This window comes from Chiloscyllium punctatum, chromosome 1 (assembly GCF_047496795.1).
Source record: "Chiloscyllium punctatum isolate Juve2018m chromosome 1, sChiPun1.3, whole genome shotgun sequence".
Lineage (NCBI taxonomy): Eukaryota > Metazoa > Chordata > Chondrichthyes > Orectolobiformes > Hemiscylliidae > Chiloscyllium > Chiloscyllium punctatum.
In genome coordinates this window covers 70,137,340-70,160,912 of record NC_092739.1, presented here as the reverse complement: position 1 = coordinate 70,160,912, position 23,573 = coordinate 70,137,340, and the positions used below count along the sequence as shown (strand labels likewise).

The 23,573-nt window shown below is 39.1% G+C and overlaps 1 protein-coding gene across 3 annotated transcripts in view; it reads left to right on the top strand.

The window, feature by feature from the left end:
* The window catches only part of atp8a1 (ATPase phospholipid transporting 8A1), a 355,098-nt gene that overhangs the window by 240,688 nt on the left and 90,837 nt on the right, over nt 1-23,573 (top strand). For all 3 annotated transcript variants that reach the window (XM_072568277.1, XM_072568286.1, XM_072568295.1), the window contains 3 exons: nt 10,604-10,776; nt 12,645-12,828; nt 15,726-15,836. In XM_072568277.1, coding sequence (XP_072424378.1) covers nt 10,604-10,776; nt 12,645-12,828; nt 15,726-15,836 — 468 coding nt within the window. The remainder of the gene's footprint in view (nt 1-10,603; nt 10,777-12,644; nt 12,829-15,725; nt 15,837-23,573) is intronic.

The following is a 23,573-nucleotide window of genomic DNA, read 5'->3' as shown; positions in this document are numbered from 1 at the left end:
GAGAAGGTGACGTGGGAAACTGAAGTGATGGAGGATTGGTTGCTGTTTGATTGTGGCATCCTGCTGGAGCTTTCACAAATGGCAGAGGATGATCCTTCCTTAGTAGGAGGAGACCAGTAGAATGTATCACATACTGCGCAGAGAAACCAGCAAAGCTGAGTCTCATGTAGGTTTCCCCATAGTCACACTTTTTACTTGGAAAAAGTGAGATGAGATAAACTGAAAATTATTCCATTGAGAACAGGCTCAGCCAGGCAGCTGAGGGTGATGGTGATGGAGACTTTTCAGGCCTCCTTTCAAAGAAGAAATAGTGATGAGGGGGGAAGAGGGAAAATGTGGTGAGAATGCATTTTCTTTAATAAAAATCACAATTCCAAGTATTGGACTTCTCAATGATGATACTCCATCATTCTTTGAAATATTTTCTTATGTCACTCCCTTTGGTGTCCCCAAACTATTCCTCTGTAACTAAAATGGCAAGAAGGTACTCAACCAGCTGAAATTGCCATAATGTGTAGAAATGACCTGAGAGGAAGATTTTTAAACTAAGAATGCTGAAAAATTCCTTATGTTTCCTTTTTCTTTTAACCATATCCAGTTTAGGCAGTCTTAGTGTGTAAACCATTTATTTATTCGTATCACTTGAATTACCCACCTATGCAGAAAAAGCTGAATGTTCCTGTTGTTGTGGATGAAGCGTAGTCCGATTTAGCCAGAGCCACTGCTCTTTACATATTTACTATAACCCTTGGACTTGAAGATGATTTTTGTTATATACTCTGAGATCATGTTTGTCACCTTTACTTCTGTGATATGTTGAGTTCATTATTTTAATAAGCAACCGACAAGAGCCTACATTGGCTTACATTTTATTGGTGAAGACTAATTAAAATGATCACACATGCTACATTGTACAACTGGCGTTGAGCTCATGCTGATTTCCCCCTAGCTGCTTTCAGTTTTGATACTTGAAAAGCAGCAAGTAGTTCAGTCCTGATTCTCTAAACCTCTCCTCCACTTTCAAAGTAAAGTCGGGAGTCTGACGGAAGATGGGTGCAGCCACGACAACATGCAAAAGGCTTGACACCATCCAGGAGTCTGCTTGATTGGCACCTCAACCACTAAATCCCTTCTCCTCCAGTATAGTGTCACTGAAGTTTTTATTGTGAATAAGGTGCATCGTTGCAACTAGCCAAGGAGTTTTTAAAGTCCTGAAATTCGAGGGCAGTAGGTGTATTAGTACAGTTGTCTCCAAGTTGCCCTCGAAATTGCATGCCATCCTGACTGAAATGTACATCCACTCCTTTATTGCCTTGGTGAAGCACTTTATCATGTGCGCTGCAGCAGTACAAAAAGGCAACTGACTACCAACCTTTCAATCAACTAGGAATGGGCAATAAATGCGAACATTTCTTGGGAAGCTCATGTCCTGGGAATTCTCTTTTTTTTTCAAAAACACACAATGAGAAAATGGATATGAAATTCACCTTCACACCACCTTGCATAGTTCCAGAATAACATTGGATTAGAGAGAACTCTTCTAAATGCGTGCTTCAACTCAGTGGGAGACATTGGAAGGAGGAAAAAAGCAGTTTTTGCAAAGTGTGGTTTTGTAGATATTGCATCAAGTACTAATGATTACACTGACACTCTTTCAGTAAATCCTGATGTGAACTGCTTCAGTGGGTTTAAATAAATGTGTTGGAGCAAGTCTTGGATTGCTTGTTTTGATTGATGTTGTGTGATATTAAAACTGTGATAGAGAAATACTTGGATTTTTCAAAAAAGTTAAGCTGCCCAATTTCAAGTACAAATAATGTAATGATGTAGTAGCTGCTGTTTAAAAATCTTTGCTTTGTTTAATGAATATGGTTTAACATCTGATAGAGATGGGCAAAATTATTTTTGCATGTAAAATTGATCCGCGCATGTTAATCCCCATTTATATTTGTTTCTTGATAGAGATGAATGTCACTGGTTAGACCAGTGGTTATTGCCAATTCCTTATTGTTTGAGCAGTCTTGAAACTTTGCAGATCGTGTACTATTATGGGGGAGTTTTAAAATAGTGACCCAGACAATAAAGAACCATGATTTAGTTACAAGTTAGAATGGCATGCTGCTTGTATTGAAATTTTGCAATGGTGTTTCTTTCATGCATCTGATGTCTTTGCACAGTAGGGGCCATGAGGTATAGCATGTGTTTGCAGATGATATGTACAGCTACTGTTGTACCCAAGGGATGAATGTGGTACCAAAGTGGTCTACTTTAACCTGGATGATGCAAAGCTATTTTAGTGTTGATGGAGCTTCATGCATCCAGGAAAGTAGGGAGTATTCCATCACACTCTTGTGCCTTGTAGGTGATTCCTGAAGAAGGGCTTGTGCCCGAAACTTTGATTCTCCTGCTCTTTTGATGCGCCTGACCTGCTGCGCTTTTCCAGCAACACATTTTTAAGCTCTGATCTCCAGCATCTGCAGTCCTCACTTTCTCCTTGTAGGTGGTGGACAGGTTTTAGAGAGTCAGGTTTTACTGGTTGTGGAAATCCCAGAATCTTGCCATTTTTTGTAACCAGTATTTGTATGGCTCATCCAGTTCAGTTTCTCAACAGTGGTAGCCCCAAGAATGTTGATTGTGGGAGATTCAGCGATGGTAATGTCACTGAATCTGGAAGGACAACACTTACATTCTGTAGCATATGGATAACCATTGTCTAAGACTTACATGTTACAAATATTACTTGCCACTTCTCAGCTCAAACTTGAATGTTGTACAGGTCTTGCTGCACATAGACCCAGACTGTTTTTGTACCTGAGTCATGAATGGTGCTGAATATTGTGCACTCATCAGTGAACTCCCACATAACTGACCTTATACTGGAGAGAGCCAAATCTGGCATTCTTTCCCATGTACAAGCAAAGCAGTATCTCCTTATTTTGATGAAAAAAGGTTGCAGTGGTATTTGACGCCTGCATTTTCAAGAGTTTAAGAAGCAAGAATTATGCATCTTCACAATTTTTTTTCATGAACTTTATAAATAAATTATATTTAAGTAAAAGCAGTCTAATACACTTAACCCAGGAGATGCAAAGTCATTCTAGGTGGTAAGTGGAAACTAGCTGAAACTTGGCAGTACAGTTACTGTTCATGAAATGTTACTGTCAAATAAAACACTGAAAATGCAAATCTTTATTCCCAATATAATTTGATGGAGAAACAGCTTAGCTATGGAAAATGGTTTGTGGTTATTCTTCCAATCAAATGAAAATTAATATCTACTGCTAGTATTCATCTTAAACTCTCAATTATAATTCAGATAGCTTCTGGTGTTCCACCTGCTGACCAAAGTAACAGTATTAAATTTTAGCAAAATGCATTATTGTCAGCCCAAACTGCAATCCAACCACATGTTGGATATTTATCTGAGCACAGACATTTTTATATCAAATTGGGAAATGTGGTATATGCACTCATTAATGCTGACAATGTTGTTTTTTAGGGTGGACATGATACTTGTGGCACCCTGTAGCTCTGGCACATTGGTTGTCATCAGGTTGGCAGTGAGGCACTGCCTGAGTCAGACTTTCTTCTCAGGGGTTTTTTGAGTCCAGCAACATTGATTCTTTGAGTTTTTCTGCCTCTTAGTTTGGGATCAGATGAATGGAGATGGAAGAACATATTAGTTGGTGGTCAGTCTAGCAGTTATTATTTCTGGCCATGATGTGGATGTCTTTCTGGTCCCTAACTTGAGCAGTGATGTAGATGTCAATACTTGGAGTGAGGGGTGTTGACATGAGATTTTGTGCTTGTCCCTCTGGCAGAACAGGGTGTTTAATAGAATGAGATCAAGTTCTAGACAAGTTCGTCAAATGAAAGACTCTGCTGGATTTTGTTTTCTCTACACCTTCATTGCCTAATACAAACCTTTCAAAACGTGTATCTAATGACTCTGGCACTGAAGTTGCTGAGGAGAATCAACCTGTCACCCTTGGGATTGGTTGAGGCTGGTATAGAATTTTGTCTGCTCTATTGTATCTAAAGGGAAGTTAGTGGTCATATCTTGGGGACAATCCATATCACAGTAGAGATGATGTTGGATGTATTAGAATGAAAGAAGCTGGATAAATTTCCTGGTCCTGACTAGGAATATCTAAGAACACTACAAGAGGCCAGAGAAGAAATTGCAGGGGTCCTGGCCGATATTTGTGCATCATCGCTGGCCATGAGTGACGCCCTGGAAGACTAGAGTGTGGCAAATGTTGTATCCTTATTCAAGAAGGGCTGCAAAGAAAAACCTGGGAACTATAGCTTAACAGGTGAATGCCTATAGTGTTAGGTGCATTAGTCAGGGGGAATGGGTCTGGGTGGGTTACTCTTCGGAGGGTTGGTGTGGACTGGTTGGGCTGAAGGACCTGTTTCCACACTACAGGTAGTCTAGTCGAGTCTAGTCTAATCTAATCTGTGGGAGGTAAGTTATTTGAGAAGATTCTAAGAGATAAGACAAGATTTGATTAGGAATAGTCAGCATGGCTTTGTATGTGGGAGATCTTGCCTCACAAATTTGTTACAATTCTTTGATGAAGTGACCAGGAAGTTGATGAGGGCAGGGCAGTTGACATATTCGAAATGGATGTCAGTAAGGCCTTTGATAAAGTTCCACATGGTAGGCTGCTCTGGAAGGTTAAATCGTGTGGAATCCAGGGTGAGCTGGCAAATTAGATACACAATTGGCTTGATGGTACGAAATAAAGGGTAAAGGATGCTTGTCAGACTGGAGGCCTGTGACTGGTGCAGTGCCTCAGGGGTCAGTGCTGGGCTCCTTGCTGTTTGTTATCTATATCAATGATTTCGATGAGAATATCCAAGGCATGATTAGTAAGTTGTCAGATGACACTGAAATAGATGGTATCATGGACAGTGAAGAAGGTTCTCAGAAATTATAGCAGGACCTTGATCAGTTAGGGAAGTGGGCTGAGAAATGGCAAATGTTGTTTAATATAGATACGTGTGAAGTTTTGCAATTTGAAAAGTCAATCAAGATAGGAATTTCATGGTGAATGTAAGGCCCTAAGGAGTGTAGTGGAGTAGAGGGAATCTTGGAGTTCAGGTTCACAGTTCTCTGAAGGTGGGGAGTCACAGGTAGACAGGGCAGTGAAGAAGGCTTTTGACACACAGGCCTCATCAGTCAGGGCGTTGAGTATAGAAATTGGGAAGTTATGTTGCAGTTGTACAGAACATTGGTGAGGCTGCATTTGGAGTATTGTGTTCAGTTTTGATCATCTTGCTATAGGAAGAATGTTATTAAACTGGAAAGAGTGCAGAAGTAATTTACAAGGATGTTGCCAGGACTCACCAATCTGAGTTATAGGGAGAGGTTGGACAAGCTATGATTTTTTTTTCAGAGCATAGGAGACTGAGGGGGCATATTATAGAAGTGTATAAGATCATGAGAGGTATGGATAGGGTGAATATACTCAGTCTTTTTCCCGCGGGTTGGGGAATCGAGGACAAGAGGGCATCAGCTTAAAGTTGGAGCGGAAAGAATAAAAGGGAACCTGAGGGACAACATTTTTACAGAGGGTGGTACACATATGGAATGAGCTGTCAGTGGAAGTGGTCGAGGAAGTTACATTAACAACATTTAAAAGGCATTTGGACAAATACATGGATAGGAAAGGTTTAGAAGGATATTGGCCAAGTGCAGCGAAATGGGGTTAGTGTGGACAGACGTTTTGGTCGGCATGGACCAGTTTGGGCCAAAGGATCTGTCTCCATGCTTGAGGTCTCCGTGACTCTAAGGTAGCGGTGTAGCCACCAATGATTGTGATGTGCTGCTTCCAGGCTGTGGTGAACCATAGAGTCATAACTTATTCAGTTACTCCACAGGCAATTCATTGATGTGTTTGACCTGGTCATTTCTTATTACAAAGCTGACTCTGTAGCAATGGCATTCTTTTGGTTTGACTTTCCAAAAGAAGGTGCATCAACCTCCTATCATTTCCCATTTTAGTTTTCACATGCTGCTGTATTTGAAGTAACTATGTTGAAAATGCTTGAAGTTCGCTGAATAAGATAACCAAGTGTAGCTTCCTGACTGCCAATCACTCACTTTAAAAATGTATCCTACTTTTGAAATGCATTCATGTAACACCATAAAAGTACACATTTTGTTGAAGCTTTTTGAATTGCACAAAATGTTTTTCAACAATATTCCAGTTCTGTACGACAAAATGACCTTTTATACAATAATGTTTAAAAATACACAGCTGTGAATATTTGAATGGATAGTTCTGCATTTTGTGTCACACTCGTGTGCCATAAATGTCAGTCCTGATACTTTGTAACTGTCAACAATGGTAAAGAGGTAATTTGTAATCACTCCCTTTTGCACACTTATTTCTAAGCTTCCTTTGTGACATTTCATGCACACAAAACAACTGCTATCTGTTCTTTACTGTTGAGTCTGTAGCATTCCCTAGGAATAGGATATTAATATCTTAGTTAATGCAACATCACTGTCTTGGGCCAGGTTTTGCCATAGCAGGACATTTGTCTGTGTCTGCTATTAATAAGTCTTGCTTCTGCAAGCACATTTAGAAATATTATCTATTGCATGGGAAATTTCTGAAGATGCAAACTGATAAAGTTGGAGCAAGTGGGACAGTATGTTTATGCTTTGTGAGCAGAGTAAGCAACTCTTTCACCAATCAAGATTGAGGATCAATGAATTTAGCAGTACAAGGATTGAACAGAATGAGAGATTAGACTAGGTGAATTCAATGTCATATTGTTGACATAATGAAAAATTTAAAGAGGGGAAAGATTGGATTGCGAGAACGAATAAAGACAGAACAAACTTGTTCAGTATGCATTTTTAAAATCTCCCAACAACAATTAAAACTTGAATTGATGAGACTCTACATCTGTAATAATACATTTTCAGTGCCAGAGAGATTGTTTATCAGTAATATCAACCCCCTTTGTAACACAAATTTGGTGACTTCACCTTGCATTTCAGTTTTTAGACAGTGAGTAAGCTAGTCTGCAAAATTAATGACGTAGAAGTGCAGCTTGGACACAAATGTTACAGTAATCTCATGTAACAGTATGTCTGCCCTTTTCCTGAGGCCATTAGGCTCAATGTTACTTGAAGAGTATTGTTCATTGCACTCTTCAGTAAATACACAGTAAGCATCTTTCAGCTCATGTTTGAACAGACTTGCAGGAAAATTATGAAGACTCAAATAATGTTTAATGTTAATACAAAAAATATGCTACCATTCTTGATTGTGTTGAGACATTTACCAGAAGTGCAGAATTACTTGAAATTTAGTTGCAGAAACAGCTGTAGTATATTTCCTGGTAATCTTTCATGATCAACGTGATGAAACTGTGCCTTGGTCTACAGAATTTGAAGCATTTGATTGTAAATATTTCTTTTAGCTAAAATTTCAGTAGATTGTTACGGCAACCTACTGAAGTTAGGAGTTAGGAGTCCCCATAGATTGTCTGCAACAGACGGTAACTTTAGTCTATACCTGCAAGTCAGGTTCATCTTTTATGATTTATGAGAAGTGGGTGGATTTGAAGGGGAAGGAGAGCAGAATAGCGATGATGCCTGGAAATGACTTTTTAAATCATTCATGTTTTCTTTTTCACCCTGAATATGACTTTCATTTTATAAGAATAGCCTTACTTTTTTGTGAAGATGAAGTGAACAATATGGTTGTAGTCAGATTTTTCAGCCCTTTTCAAAGATACAGACCTATGGAGTTGAGGGCAATGTTATTACATTATTGAAGAAATAGAGTAGAAATCTAAAATGTTTTATATCAGTTTGGCTAGTCTCTGAAACTGTTTCATGTGTTATTGTCACTTTGGGAGAGATTGCAGAGTAACATTTGATGTATATTGAATAAAGTCTACCTTTCCCTGTTGTAATGTTCAAATGTTACTTTCCTATGATATACTGTTTGCAGAAAAATTTATGAATTACTGCTTTGTTTTATATGGATAGGCCCCTAGGCCCAACTTCTGAAAGAATTAACACTTAGGGAAAATATACTTGTCTTCAGCAACATATCCATTGCAAATGCCTCTATCTAGAACAATATTAATATGAATGCCTATTGCACAGAAGTTGTTTGATATGTCTCATCTCACAGTGAGGGTTCCCTCCTTCATATGTTGCACTGCTAAAGTGTCAAATGGGAGAAATTTAGAACAGATTTCTCAGCCAAAATGAGGGCAGCAACCTAATTGTATTCCAGCATGTGACACAATGGCCCAGCATGCCCCCCACCCAAGCAAAGCAGGGGACCAACAATAGTTCAATTAAGAAAATAGAATAAAATGGCAGGAGGAAAACCAAGTTTACCTAGAAAGTAGATGTTAACATGATGAAGTTCCAGAGCGGGAGAATATACGTGTTGATCAGCTAAGCATTAACGAACCAATCCAGAACATTAAAACCCTGCAATCCTGCCATATCCAGTCATGACTTATACAGGCCATTGCCTAACATCAAAACAGGGAACAGGATGAAGCTGTTCCAAGGGCATCCCTAACCTCAATGATGGGAAAGCTCAATTCATCGCTGCAAAAGATAAGGCTGAAGCCTTCGCAACCATCCTTAGCCAGAAATTCCAAGTGAATGATTCATTTTCGCTACCTGAGGTCCCTACAATAACAAGCTGACTTCAACTAATTCACTTCCTTCCATGGGATGTCAATGAATATTTGAGCGCATTGGCTGTGACAACATTAAACTTATTGAAGACATGTAGCCCAGAATTAGCTACATCTCACCTCAAACTATTGATGTAGAGCTACACTGGTAACTACCTGGCAAAAATATGTCCTGATCACAAAAAGCAGGACAAATCCAATCCATCCAAATTTAACCCATCAGTCAACTCTTAATTAATCTTTAGTTAATGGAAAGTGTCATTGCAATTATATCAAGTGGCACTTATTCCCCAGGACCTCAGCGATGTTCAGATTGGATTTCACCAGGATTACAAAGCTTCAGACCTCCAGCTTTGGTCCAAATATGAATAAAAAAATTTGAATTCCAAGGTGAAATAAACATTTCTGCCATTAACCGCTGAATTGATTGAGTGTGGCAGCAGCGCACTTTTGAAATTAAGTCACAGAGTCATTTAACATGGAAACAGACACTTCGGTCTATCTCATTCCTGCCAACCAAGTTTCCCAAACTAAACTTGACCTTTTTTGCCTGTGTTACTTCAGCTGCAGGTCAAAGCATTGAACACAGCTGATAAAATCTACAATCAGGTATATGTTACACTGTCATTTTAGGTAGACATTAAATTATCCCAAAATCAGTCCAACGTTATTCTTAGCACCTGAGAGTTTACTTCTGATCTTTTCCTTTCCCAGTCTAAAACCTTCTAACTCCAGAGTTGGCTTCCATGTGCAGGTTGTCTTTAAGATACTTGCTACAAACTAAAACTAGGTAAATCTTCCCTATGAATATGAGCAGGAAGCCTTTCAGCTCATCAAATCTACCCTGCCTTTCTAGAGCATGGCTTATAATTCACCGCAGCACCATTTTTGACAATATCCCCAGCCTCCTCTAACTCCTCAAACATTTGTCTTTCCCATTTGAGTGCAAACCACTACCTACCTCCCTATATAGTGAACCACAAACTTTCAGCCCTCAAGCCCTCCCAGATGCTGTCAGACGACCCTTATCTTTGTGTTTTCAAAACTATCTTGGAAGCCCTTCCCTTCTCAAAGTCATTTCTGTAGCAGTGTAAATCCATGGAACTTGTCTCCAGATTAGAATGATGATTAGGCGTTCTGGTGACCCAACTCTCAGTTATCTTGAAAGGATAAGAACAGATCGAAGTACAACGGTATGTAATCCTGCATTTTGACCACTTCTTTCGAGACTCTCCATCTATCCATTTTTAGCATGCCAGATGTTGCATTGTCTCCAAATGTAAACATCTTGTATTTTCTTCCCAGTAAAATTGTCTGTGTCACCCCCTCACCTCCCCCCCGCCCCCCCAACCTTTCTTTGATCTTTAAAATTCAAAGCAGCTTGCTATCAGGTAGACTTCAGAACAGGTCAAATGACCCCCTTCATTTTACCTTGTGTTAAACGTACTGTCCTAATACAATATGTTATAAAACGTGTTTGTAATTTAACACAGAAATGTCTTGGTGCTTGTTGATTCATCTCAGATCCAAGACATTAATGCAGAAGCTGCTGAGGACAGTGTCTTCAGCCTATTCACCCTCAGTTGCTTCAACAATGATTTTCCCTCTATCTTAAGTTTAGAAATGATGATAATTGCATAAAATTCAATACCACTTCCTACTATTCATACTGAAATAGTTCATGTTTACATCCAGCAAGACCTGGGCAACGTTCAGGCTTAGGCACATTATTTTTTTTTAATGTTGGAAGAATTAAAATGTAATAATTTATTGAACCAGCCATTCTTGACAAATCCCTTACGTGAAAATTCAATCTTTTGTATAAGTTTTCAGTTCATTGCATTATATGTCCAGTTTTCTGTGAATGCTTTGCTTCAGTGCAACCTTATTCACTCCTGTTAAAATTAATTCACAGATGACAAGGGAAACACTCATTCATCACTGCAATACTCTAGGTGATGCTTTACGCAAGGATAATGACTTTGCACTAATTATAGATGGCAAAACTCTCAAATATGCTCTGACATTTGGAGTGCGACAGTCCTTTTTGGATCTTGCTTTGTCTTGCAAGGCAGTCATCTGTTGCCGGTAAGCTAGAATAAGCACATTTGCTAAATGCTGTTTTGATTTTGTAAGTTTAGAAAAACCAAATGCTGATTTATACAAAAACTAAGTGTCTAAATGCTTTGTCAATTTCATTTTGAAATTCATTCAATTACGTACATAACATTTTAATTATTTTTCAACTATTGAAGAGTAGAGAAGCATGAAAAAGATAATTGTCTAACATAATGTCACACCCTAGCACAAAATGGCATCTTATGATAACAAAAAACAATTTTTAAGCATCCAGAGGAAATTATGTAACCAGAGTAATTGTTGTAATCATATGCATAGCCATATATTTACTCATAAAGAAAACTAGGTATACTATGTAATATCTGTTCATTCCTGTTAACCAGGAACAAATCAGTGCAAGTACAAAGGCCTTACTCTAGTGATTTCTTTGAAAACAGATTGACCTGATTTGTGAAAGTGAATTTTCTAATTATGCACATGAAAGCAGTGGAGCCAACATTTGCAAACTTTACCCTTTCAAGTCATTATGTATGCACCCATTCAAAAAAAAGCAAAACATATTTAAGTATAGAGGGCTGGATTTTCTAGTTGACAGAAACCTGACATATTTTCTGTTGTGCACAAATTCTTCCATGTTGATACAAGTAGGCCCTGGCACCTTGCGATTACCTAGAATTGTGTATTTTATCTGTTTCACTGATGAGAGGCAACCTTCTGCTGTGAGCCTGTGATAAGAAAGGTCTGTACTGCCCTTAAAACATTGCTTTAAAATTTGTTCCAAAACAGAATATGAGAGCATGTGATAAAATTGCCAAGTATTTCATAAATATTCAGATGCTTTCATGTTATATAACAGCTGCACAGATAACTGTTATTTTTCATTATTTGAAGAACTGTACAATATGCTCACTTGTATACAATATAAGTATTATTAGTATCCAGTCACTCCAGCAGCAAAAAACTGATAGGATTATCTCCCTAGAAAGCCAACAAACCTTTAGTAGAACATCCAAGTCAGAAGTTAGCAGTGTATCGGCCACATTGGAAAGATTATTTATAAATTGGTTGAATAAATATCCAACATTATTCAGGTGCTGGTGCCAGTGCAAAGGCATAAAAAGTTTGACACTGCTGCGTTGATGTTTCAGGTAACCTAAGACTGTAACCAGGCTTGTTCTTGTATGGAATTGCTTCTGTGCCTATTCATTCTGTTTATTTACCCTAAATGTCTGAGTGAGTCTTTGCTGCCTTTAACGTTAACATTCCAGTCACTGAGTCAGAAGGTTGATCCCTGCACCAGACAGTGGAGGCCAATTCCAGGTATGAATTATGGTTTAGTGGCCAGTCTAATACTCTTGAGTGCTTCTCTGGGCCCCACAGCAAGGTTAACCCATCATTCTCTACAACGTCCACCACTCCCTGCACTGGCCACCATCCCTGTCTTTATCTTCCCATCTCCCCCCCCCCCCCGTCTTCCTCACACAAACCTTTTCATCTCCCCCCACCAATAAGCAGCCTAGTGATGAGATAGAAATTATACAATATCCTAACTGGAATAATCATTATTTTATATTTGGTACAAAACTGTTGAATAGATTTGTCCTTTCTGTGTGGCTTGCCGCAGCCTTTGAGAAAATGAAGATAAAAGCCTGGCATTTGGTCTGGGAATTTGGTAGTAGATTGAGCAGAAGTAATTCTCCTATAATTAATTTAAGTGACACAGAAGTATTGCACAAAAGTGTCCACCGAACGCACCATTGGAACAACATCTAATGTTGATAGAAATAAGAAACAATCAAAAGCATTCCTCTAGGTTACCAAAATTCTGTTTCACTCTGGATTCATTCTGATTTATATTTCTATTTCATTTTGTTCAGAGTTACTCCTCTTCAGAAGTCAGAAATTGTTGACATGGTGAAGAAACAGGTGAAAGTCATAACATTAGCGATAGGTGATGGAGCAAATGATGTGGGCATGATCCAGACAGCACACGTTGGTGTTGGAATAAGTGGAAATGAGGGTCTGCAAGCAGCAAATTCATCTGACTATTCTATAGCACAGGTAACTGAAAAGAAAATAATAATTTGACATACAAGGGCACTTTGATAACCTTCAGTTTGTGGAATTAATTTTGATATGTTTCAATGTCACTGGCATTAAACAGTATTATTATGGATGATAGTGAATGAAGTAATCCTTTCCTGTTGATTGTCATGTTAGTATCCTACTTGAAAAGGTTATCGACTCCAAAAATATGAGGCTTGTGATCTTATTTCAATAACTGTCAATGTTTTCTGAAACTGTTCAACCCACATAAGTTGGACATTTCACAAGTAACCCCAAGATAAATATACCAGGATCTTTAGTGATAGTTACCTTAATCTGTCAATTTTAAGTGAAACATTGAACACATCCTTTATAAACATTTATGAACGGGAGTTGAGATTGTCCTTGACATCATGGTAGCATTGGATGAGTGTGGCATCGAAGAGACAGAGCAAAATTAAAGTCAATGGGAATAAGGGGGAAGCTTTCCATTGGTTGGAATCATACAGAGCGCAATTAAAAATGGTTATGATGTTTTGGAGGCCAGTCATCTCCAGTTAGGATGTCACTGCAGGAGTATCACCCAGCATATTTAGCTTCTTAGTTGCCTTTCCTCCAACATAAGGCCAGAATTGGAATGTTTGCAGATGATTACATGGGATTAAGCAACATTTACTACACCTCGGGTGCTAAACCAATTATTCTTGTCTGTAACAACACTTGGATGGTTCAGGCTTGAGTTGATAAGTGGCCAGTGGCTTCCAAAACACACACATGTCCAACTACAAGAGTCTAACAATCTCTCCACTATATTCAAGACATATCCCACTATGAGCATCTTGGGGTTTATCACTAATATTGTGGGTGCAAGACTATGTCAGAAGCTGAAAATTCTGCAGTGATTCCTTCAAGCCTGTCCTCATCTACAAAGCACAAGACAGAAATGTTATGGAATCCTCTCCACTTACCTAGATGAGTGCAAATTCAGCAATACAAGCTTAACACATTTGGGATAAAGCCGCACACCACCTTAAACATTCGGTCTCTTATCCAGTGGCAGCAGTGTGTACTATCTGCAAGATGCACTGCAGGAACCTGCCAATGCTTCTATAGCAGCACCTTCCAAGCCTGTGACCACCACTACCTAGAAGTGCAAGAGCAACAGTTAGTGGGCGGCACGATGGCACAGTGGTTAGCACTGCTGCCTCACAGCGCCGGAGACCCGGGTTCAATTCCCGCCTCAGGCGACTGACTGTGTGGAGTTTGCACGTTCTCCGGGTGCTCCGGTTTCCTCCCACAGTCCAAAGATGTGCAGGTCAGGTGAATTGGCCATGCTAAATTGCCCGTAGTGTTAGGTAAGGGGTAGATGTAGATGTACATGTAGGGGTATGGGTGGGTTACGCTTCGGCGGGGCGGTGTGGACTTGTTGGGCTGAAGGGCCTGTTTCCATACTGTAAGTAATCTAATCTAATCAAAGTAACATGAGTACACCCTTAACAGCAAGTTTCCTTTCAAGTCATTCACCATCCTGACTTTGACCCATTAGTCCTTCATCTCTGGGTTAAAATTAGATTAGATTAGATTAGATTACTTACAGTGTGGAAACAGGCCCTTCGGCCCAACAAGTCCACACCGCCCCGCCGAAGCGTAACCCACCCATACCCTACATCTACATCTGCCCCTTACCTAACACTAGGGGCAATTTAGCATGGCCAATTCACCTGACCTGCACATCTTTGGACTGTGGGAGGAAACTGGAGCACCCGGAGGAAACCCACGCAGACACTGGGAGAATGTGCAAACTCCACACAGTCAGTCGCCTGAGGCGGGAATTGAACCCGGGTCTCCAGCGCTGCGAGGCAGCAGTGCTAACCACTGTGCCACCGTGCCGCCCACAAAATCATGGAGTAATCTCTGTAATAGCCCTATGGATCTTTCTATGTGGAATGCAGGATTGCAAGAAGGCTGGCAATTACTGCTGACTTTATCAATGACACACACATCCTAAGATCAAATAAATTATGAACAAATTACAAATAAAAATTGTTGTTTTAAGAATATAATGTACACAGAACCAAAACTGTTTGTCATTGTTTTTGTTACCTTTTACACAGAACATATCAGGTTATCTTCCTGCTAGCTTCCTAGCAATTTCTCCCAAAGTCAGTGATCCCAGCAGCACCCTATCAGTCCACTCCAATCTGTCTTGGGTCCCTTCTGCTTGTTCAGCAGTATGATATTTAAACAGAAATTCTCCTTCCCAAGTTCAATCTTGGTTCTCCTTGCTCACCTTTTGAATATTTACTCCTTGTATCTGTCAGACTGGGCCATCTCTAATTATAGATTAGTCCAGAACTTCTGGACTGAGATCTGGAACAAGAATTGCCATTTAAATATACACGCCGCAAAAACAAAATAGAAACAAATGGATATTGCCTGAACACTTCCCCTTATTTTGAGTCAGTCTCTCACATTCAATTTAAAATTGCAAAAAATCTAGTATGTTGGATGCAGTAAGAGAAAGTTTAAAATCAACAGTTGGTGATGAAATTAAAGTTGAGAATGAATTGCTAATTAGATGTAACAGTGCCAGAAGAGTAGTACAGTAGTGAAGGTAATGTACTGATGGAACTGAATAGATGAGTGAGGTTTTTACAGAAATCTAAAACCTTCCTGGTTATTGATGTCAGCTTTTAGTTTCCAGAGACCTTAAACTGAATTCAGATTGACAATTCAAACTGCCAAGAGTAACTATGGAATAATTCAATACCATAACCACAACACTATCATTACTTTCAATTGTCCAATGTTATCTTATATATTTTGTTGTATGGTGGAATGAAAAGATGATGTTTCAGCCTAGCTTTTTTTTAAAGAAAAGCACTGTTCTGTAATGAGCATATTGTTTCTAGTTCAAGTATCTGAAGAACTTGCTGCTAGTCCATGGAGCCTGGAACTATAATCGTGTTGCAAAATGTATCCTGTACTGCTTTTACAAGAACATAGTCCTGTACATTATTGAGGTAAGCTACTTCATTACTCTCTTGACATTCATTCCTTTGTTGACAATTGTTTTCATTCTCTTTCCCTACTGTCTAGCATTACAACCAGGGAAAATACTTAGTACTACCAAGGGCTCTTGTTCAGCTGTTCACAGTGTTTCATGAAAAGGTACTGGTCTTCTGCTTGAAACCAGCCTCAGGGCATTGGATTCCTGTTAAAAAAAACACTCACCAATTTAATATTAAAATTTGCTAGTATTAAAGAAACATTTGCTGATGGTGACGAGGTTATCAATACAAATAGCTAATTATGCATCTAGGGAAATATGTCAAATGATTGGTGCACAAGCTTCCTGAATTGCAGTAAGATGATGACCAACTTATTTTTTTTAAGTGGCATTAAGAGATAAATGGTGTCCAGAACATTGGACAAATTAGATTAAAATTTAGCCTCCTGTTCATCAATTCCTCTTTTTCTTGGTTAAAATGTAGAGTGATTGCATCAATTGGTAAGCCTACACAAGCTGCATATATGTCTGTTTTTAGTAAAATGTAATTTATCATCATGCATTCAGCAGTTATTGCATGACAGACACTCAGTTAAATTGGATAATAGGTAGTTCTGAAGTAGCAACTAAAAGAGATGATTAGTATGCAGGGTGTTCAGAGGCTACGTGCAGAGGTGCTTCCTTCCCAATGCCATTTAGTTTTTCAGTGTTTCTCACTGCCACTGTTCAAACCTGCTTGCCACCTGATGGCAGGAAATGCCTTCCCTGTAGAAACATACAAAGAAGCTTTGAGAGCAGAACTATGGCGTAGTCTTCAGTTCTGTTTGCCTACTGTTCCAACTCAATGCTGAGAGGAGTGAAGTGAGAGCATATGAAAGGGAGCAGATTAAAGAAAAATAATCCATACATTGATTGGATCTCCTGAGATCTAAGGTCTGTACACTTCCTGTATGCACAGTTGGCTACACAGAACTTGAGATCCCTACTTTAGCAGTGCATTTGGAGCATACAGACATCCCATTGGGATAGCTGAGTGAAAGGGCTAGCCCATTTTGACTGCCAGGCCCATTGCAATGTCATTGATAGATTTGGGCAGCTCACTCCCTTGTACATAATTTCTAGCTCTTGGCTTTATGTTGTACTTTGGTATAGGAGGTTGATGTAGTAATCATTTGAGTTGGTTGTTAAAATTGCTGCTTTCAAAGATCATTGTGATGCCCTCCTCTGTAATTTCTTATTACCCTTCAAGTTTCTTCAACAACAAGTTTGCTGCTGCTGTTCCCCTGTATCCTCTAAAGGTAGACTTTCTAAAGCAAGTTTATGAAGTATGTAGTATACAACATACAAACAACTCTTTATTGGGCATAACCGAGGTGGCTGCCCTACATTTACACCCCTTGATCCATTAGGATACAGCCACATAGGAACAAGAACACAGGATCAGGAGTAGGCCATTGAGCCCCTTGAGCCTACTCTGCCATTCAACAAGATCATGGCTGATCTGTGGCTTAGCTCTATATGCCTGCCTTGGGCCCATATTCCTTGATAGTCTTGCTTTATATTTAAAAAATGTCAATCTCAGATTTAAGTTTGACAATTAAATTAGTATCAACTGCCATTTAAGGAAAAACATTCCAAACCTCCACTACGTTTTGAGTTTTCTAACATCGCTTCTGAATGGCCTGGACCTAATGCTTAGACTACGACACCTGGTTGTAGAATCTTCAACCAGTGGGAATAGTTCATCTTTGTCTAGCTTGGCTTTCCCTGTTAATATCCTGAAAATCTTGATTAGATCACCCCTTAATCTTCTAAATTCTAGAGAATAAAGGGCTAATTTGTCTAATCTTTCCTTTTAACTTAATTCCTGAAGTGCAGGTATCATCCTTGTAAACCTCCCTCCAGGGCCAAAACATCCATCCTGAGGTATGGTGCCCAAATCTGCTCACTATACTCTAACGGGGGTCTAACTAGGATTTTGTATGATTGCAGCATAATGTTTTAATATTGAACGGGTTAATTTGAGTTGAGTTGATTTATTGTTGTCACGGGTTCCTAAGTACAGTGAACAGTTTTGTTTTGCACACAGTACAGGCAGATCATAGGAAACAAGGACATACAGATCAGGGTACTTAGTCAGCGAGGCATACAAGGTTACTGCACAAGAGGTTCACAAAGAGAGATCAACGTTAGCAAGATCATCATCATTTAAAGTTAGAGATCCATTCAACAGTCTAATAACAGCAGGGAAGAAGCTGTTCTTGAACCTGTTGCTGCATGTGTTCAAACTATTTCCTATTGCAATCTGTTAGAGACTAAATCCCAGAGAAATGTCACTTCTATCTCAGGTTTTTTCCAAAAAGAAAATTCTTACTGAGAGTCATAGTCATAGAGATGTACAGCACAGAAACAGACCGTTGCCGGCCAGATATCCTAACCTAATCTAGTCCCATTTTCCAGCACTTGGCCCAAATCCCTCTCAACCTTTCTTATTCGTATACACATCCAGGTGCCTTTTAAATGTTTTAATTGTACCAACCTCACCCACCATCTCTGGCAGCTCGTTCCATACATGCACCACCCTCTGCATGAAAATGTTGCCCCTTAGGTCCCTTTTAAATCTTCCCTCTCTCACCCTTAACCTATGCTCTCTCGTTCTGGACTCCCCACCCTTGAACTGATATTTTCCAGTTTCTTTTTCTTGAACCTGTGGAAATAATGTTACAATTTCTTTGATCCTGCTGGTATGAACCTCTCTCAGTGCTGATCACCAAAACTTTATCAGTCCTCACGACGCAAAGATTTCAAACACTTCTGTCTTGGAAACTTCTCAAACTAGAAATTGCTTCTCTTGAGATGACTGGTTTCCCTGAACTGAAATGGAAAAACTCTTCGTACTCCTAAAGGAAGAAAACCCAATAATATAAATATTTTACCCATTACTACCACAGGAGTTCTCCTCCCAGGCACTTGACTGCTGTTACATGTTATCTTGGAACTGATGTACTTTAGTCACCAACTAATTGTCTCTGCAAGTCCAAATGACTTCTGAGCTGTGATTTTTTTTAAAATCAGAACCATCTGCCTTTTTTTTTTAAAAGTCCAAATACCAAAAACGATCATGTATGTCTTATACAACTTTAATTAGAATTGATGCAGAGTAAACACTGTAAAGGAACTATAATGTATTGGTTTTCTAGTAGCTCTTCCAAAAGATTAATAGAACTCCTAGGAAAATAGGTTTCCTGATGAAGGGCTTTTGCCCGAAACATCGATTTTCCTGCTCCTCGGATGCTGCCTGAACTGCTGTGCTTTTCCAGCACCACACTCATCCAGTAAATGGCTATTGTCAAACACTGACATCATATACTAGTCTCCCACCAGAGTTCAGGAAAACTGGAGAGTCTTGAGCTATGTGGAAAGTAATTTTTATTGTATCTTATAAGGTAAATTATGTGTTAGGAAGATAGCTATGGTCACAACTACTAGATTTTTTTATCATGTGCTGCACAATTGTTAGATTAGCATTTATGTTATAAAAGTAACAATTTAAACTGAAAAAGTATAAAGGGTGTTCTGCTGTACAGCGTGAATTGGCTGTAAAGTGGTTAACAAATTATATGGACATAAATTTTCTGCTGAATGGGTGTAACGATTTGCTATAGTGATCTTCTACAGTGCAATTTTCTGTAGCAGTTTTCCATAGCTTGATTTTCTATAGCGCGAGGTTGCAGAGGAACACAACTGTTGCATTGTAGCATAACGACGTATATGTAAAAATGTAGATCTCTCTCGTTTGGACATTATATGCTCATCATCTTCTAACAGCACAATTTATTTTTCTTCTTATGAAATTTCCCATTTGTTGACTTCAGAACTTCACAAATGTTTAATAAAAGTCATGGATTTCAGAGCCCATTATGGTGAACTCTCACAGTAGGCCTCTTTTGACTGACAGTGTAGTTTTTTCATTGCACCAGTATGGTCTAATTTACTGCACTTTTATTACAGTCAAGTCCTAATTGGAAACTTAAAGTTGTAAAACCTAGTGTGACCACAGCTGGTGTCTTAGTGCATAGGATATCATGACCAAGAATAATGAGTATTTTGCTACCAACATCATGTTGAACTCCAGTGGCTGCGAGAATCTAAAGCCTAGGGCTAATTGTTCCAGTACAGACCTAGCTACTGTTTTAAGAGACCAAATCTGTCTATAGCTCTAGTTAATTCCCCAGAGGAAAGGGCAGAAGCTTAATGGATAAGTTAACCTTTGGGTTGTCATTGCCTATTACTTAGCAGTCAGTTCTGAAGTGTATCCTTAGTTTGAGGATAATGGGAGTGGCATGGAAGAGCTAAAAAGGAAATTGGAAATAAGTTTAGAAAATGCTTTTGGAAATTTTGTCCAGAATGGCATTGATTTGAAATTCTTTAAAGTTATTCCACCCCCTCCCAAACAGTAACCACATTCCATCTGTCTCCGTCAATCATGAATTGCAAACTGTATCAGAATCACACATGTCTAGCAGATTGTGAGAAGGAATCTGTTGATAACTGTCTCTTGAGCAACATCTCAATAATTTGACTTCATGATTCGCTATTAAGTCTATTTAAGTAAAATGAACCAAATTGTTAACCTCGTTTTTTTTTCTATCTTAAACTATAGACATTTGTTTTTCAAATATGTTTGCATATTCATCCAAGCGATAAAAGTTGGTTGATTTGTGAGCAGGGACTGTTCATCTGGAGGCCAGCTGGGATACAAATGACTAAATGGGGAATTTGTAGCGATTCATGCTTCTATAATCCGATTGAATGAACCATGGAGTGTTATGGAGCTGCTGTGACATGGTAGCTCTTGGATACCTTTTAAATGTATTTTGTGAAACTTGTCAGATTTTCTTCAAGAACCTGACAGGAGAACTGGATGCAGTTATATTCTGCATATTCATTTAATATATAAAATTCTAAGTATAAATGGTCTTTCAAAAGTCTCAAACAAATTAGAGAATTTTGCGAATGCTTTTGTGTTGACTTTCAAACATTGTCTTCGATAAATTGACCAAGTCTGTGAAATAAGTGAGTGATCGGCAAATTGCACATGATAACATGATTTTTTTAAAAACACTGTCTTGTTAAAGCACTTTATACATTGTATCACAGTAACTTACCAGTTCATCTGGTGCTGGATTTACCAGGTCTGAGGTATCCTGGTAAGAGGAAGCAATTAGAATTTCACAACACTTACAATACTTCATGGCACATCTTATTTTTAATTCAATGATTAATAATTCCGAGCTCTAAATGGACAGAACAATGAAAATGCATCATTTTGTTTGAAGCTGAATGAATCAGTTTAGTTTTTAAAATAAATCTTTCTCCTCAATATTTTCAAGGTTTCAGGCACCATTTGTTTCAAAGTAAGACACCTGAAAATGGGGAATTGCAGAAGGCAATTCCAGTATTTAACTGGCTGATAATGGCCTATTCCACTTGGGATGCTTTTCTTCTGCTTGTCTGCCGAGGCTAGAGAGAGTAGTCATTATTACAGGGCACTGTCACCATCAAGCTATTTCATTATACATGATGGATGATTGGATGATTGGTGCTCTGAACCAAACTGCAGAAACATTAGGGCCAACTTTAACTTTGTGCAAATGGATGGGTTTTGAGTAAGATAAACTCAGTTCTGTTAGTTCAGTAACTGCTTAATTGATGGAACACATTGCTTAAGGTATCGTGGATGCAGTTAATATTATTTCAGTCAAAGGCAAATTAGATTTATTTCAAAAACATTTTGACATAACCAGTGTAAACAATTTGTGCCGTGGTGTGTTGTAGGTATACCATAGTTGCGGCTAACAGGTGAATTTAGATCTATTGTTCCCAAAACATTCTCCTCAGGGTGGTCTTTGTCTCATTTCTTGGTGTGTGTTGGAGTAAATGCAAATTTATTTTTATGATTAATCAGCAGTGTCAGATCATATTATACAACTGCCAGGATGATTGAAGATCAGCTGGATGCACTTTGACTTTTTTTTAGCTAGCATTTTCTGTGCTGCTCTCTTCCTAAGCTTGCAAAGGTCCTACAAAATATTGTTCAGTAATCTTTGAATGTTTCAGTCAAATTCTTTGCATCAGTTTTTCCAGGGGAAGACACTAGCGGCACACCAGAACTTCAAGAGAGTCAGGAGATAGAGGTGAGCGTAGTGGCCATCACTAAGAATAATGTGCTGAGGAAACAGAAAGGTCTGAAGGTGGATAAATTGCCCAGACCAGATGTAGGCGATTATAGAAGCATTGGTGGTGATCTTTCAGGAATCACTGGAGTCAGGAAGAGTCCCAGAGGATTGGAAAATGGCTATTGTAACGCCCCTATCTAAGAAGGGAGAGACACCAAAGACAGGAAACTATAGGTCAGCTAACCTGTCCTCTGTCATTGGAAAGATTTTAGAGTTCATGACTAAGGATGTGATTGCAGAGTATTTGTAAGTGCCTGGGAAAAAGGGGCTGAGTCAGCGTGGCTTCATCAAAAGGAGGTCATGCTTGACAAACCTGTTAGAAGTCTTTGAGCAAGTTAGACAAAGGAGAGCCAATAGGTGTGATCTATTTGGATTTCCAGAAGGTCTTTGACAAAGTGCTGCACAGGAAGCTGCGAAATAAAATAAGAACCCATGGTGTTAGGAGCAAGGTGCTGCCATGGATAGAGGATTGACTGACTGACAGAAAGCAGAGAGTGGGGATAAAAGGTTTTATTTTCAGGATGGTCTGCCGGTGATGAGTGGTGTTCTGCAGGGGTCTGTGCTGGAACCACAACTATTCATTTTATACGTTAACAAGCTGGATAAAGGAGCTGAGGGCATTGTTGCTAAGTTTGCAGATGACACAAAGATAGGTGGAGGGACAGGTAGTGATGAGGCCGCGGGGAGGTTGCAGAAGGACTTGGACAGGCTAGGAGAGTGGGCAAAGAAATAGCAGATGGAATGTGAGGAAGTGTGAGGTTGTGCACTTTGGTTGGAAGGATAGAGGCGTAGTCTATTCTCTAAGTAGACTTCAGAAATTTGGAGCACAAAGGAACTTAGGAGTCATAGTTCAAGATTTTCTTTAAATTAATATGCAGTTTCATTTGGTATTTAGAAAGGGAAATGCAATGCTAGCATTCATTTCAAAAGGGCTAGAATACAAGAACAGAGATATACTGCTGAAGCTGTATAAGGTTCTGGTCAGACTGCATTTGAAATATTGAGTAGTCTTGGGCCCTATACCTAAGGAAAGATGTACTGGCCTTGGAGATGGTCCAAAGGAGGTTTACAAGAAAGATCTTGGGGATGAAGGACTTGTCATATGAGGAGCAGTTGAGGCCTTTGGGTATGTATTCTGAGCTTAAAAGGACAAGGGGGGATCTTATTGATTCACTGGCAAAATGGATTAGAAGTTGTCTTATAGAGGAACCTCAATTATCCGAAGGACACGGGCTGGGAGTATTTCATTCAGTTAATTGAATGCCGGATGACATACTTTAGCAGAGCATTGGGACCTTGCAATCTTGCCGGATAATCAGATAATTGAATGCCAGATAATTGAAGCTCCTCTGTACATGGGCATTTCTCATATTGAAGACCAATTGAAAGTGGTGTTCTCTAGGAATCGCTGTAGGGATCTTTGCTTTTTCTGATTTATATAAACCATTTGCAGATGGGTGTTGAGGACAAGGTCTCTAAATTTGCAGATGATACTAAGCGAAGGAGAATAG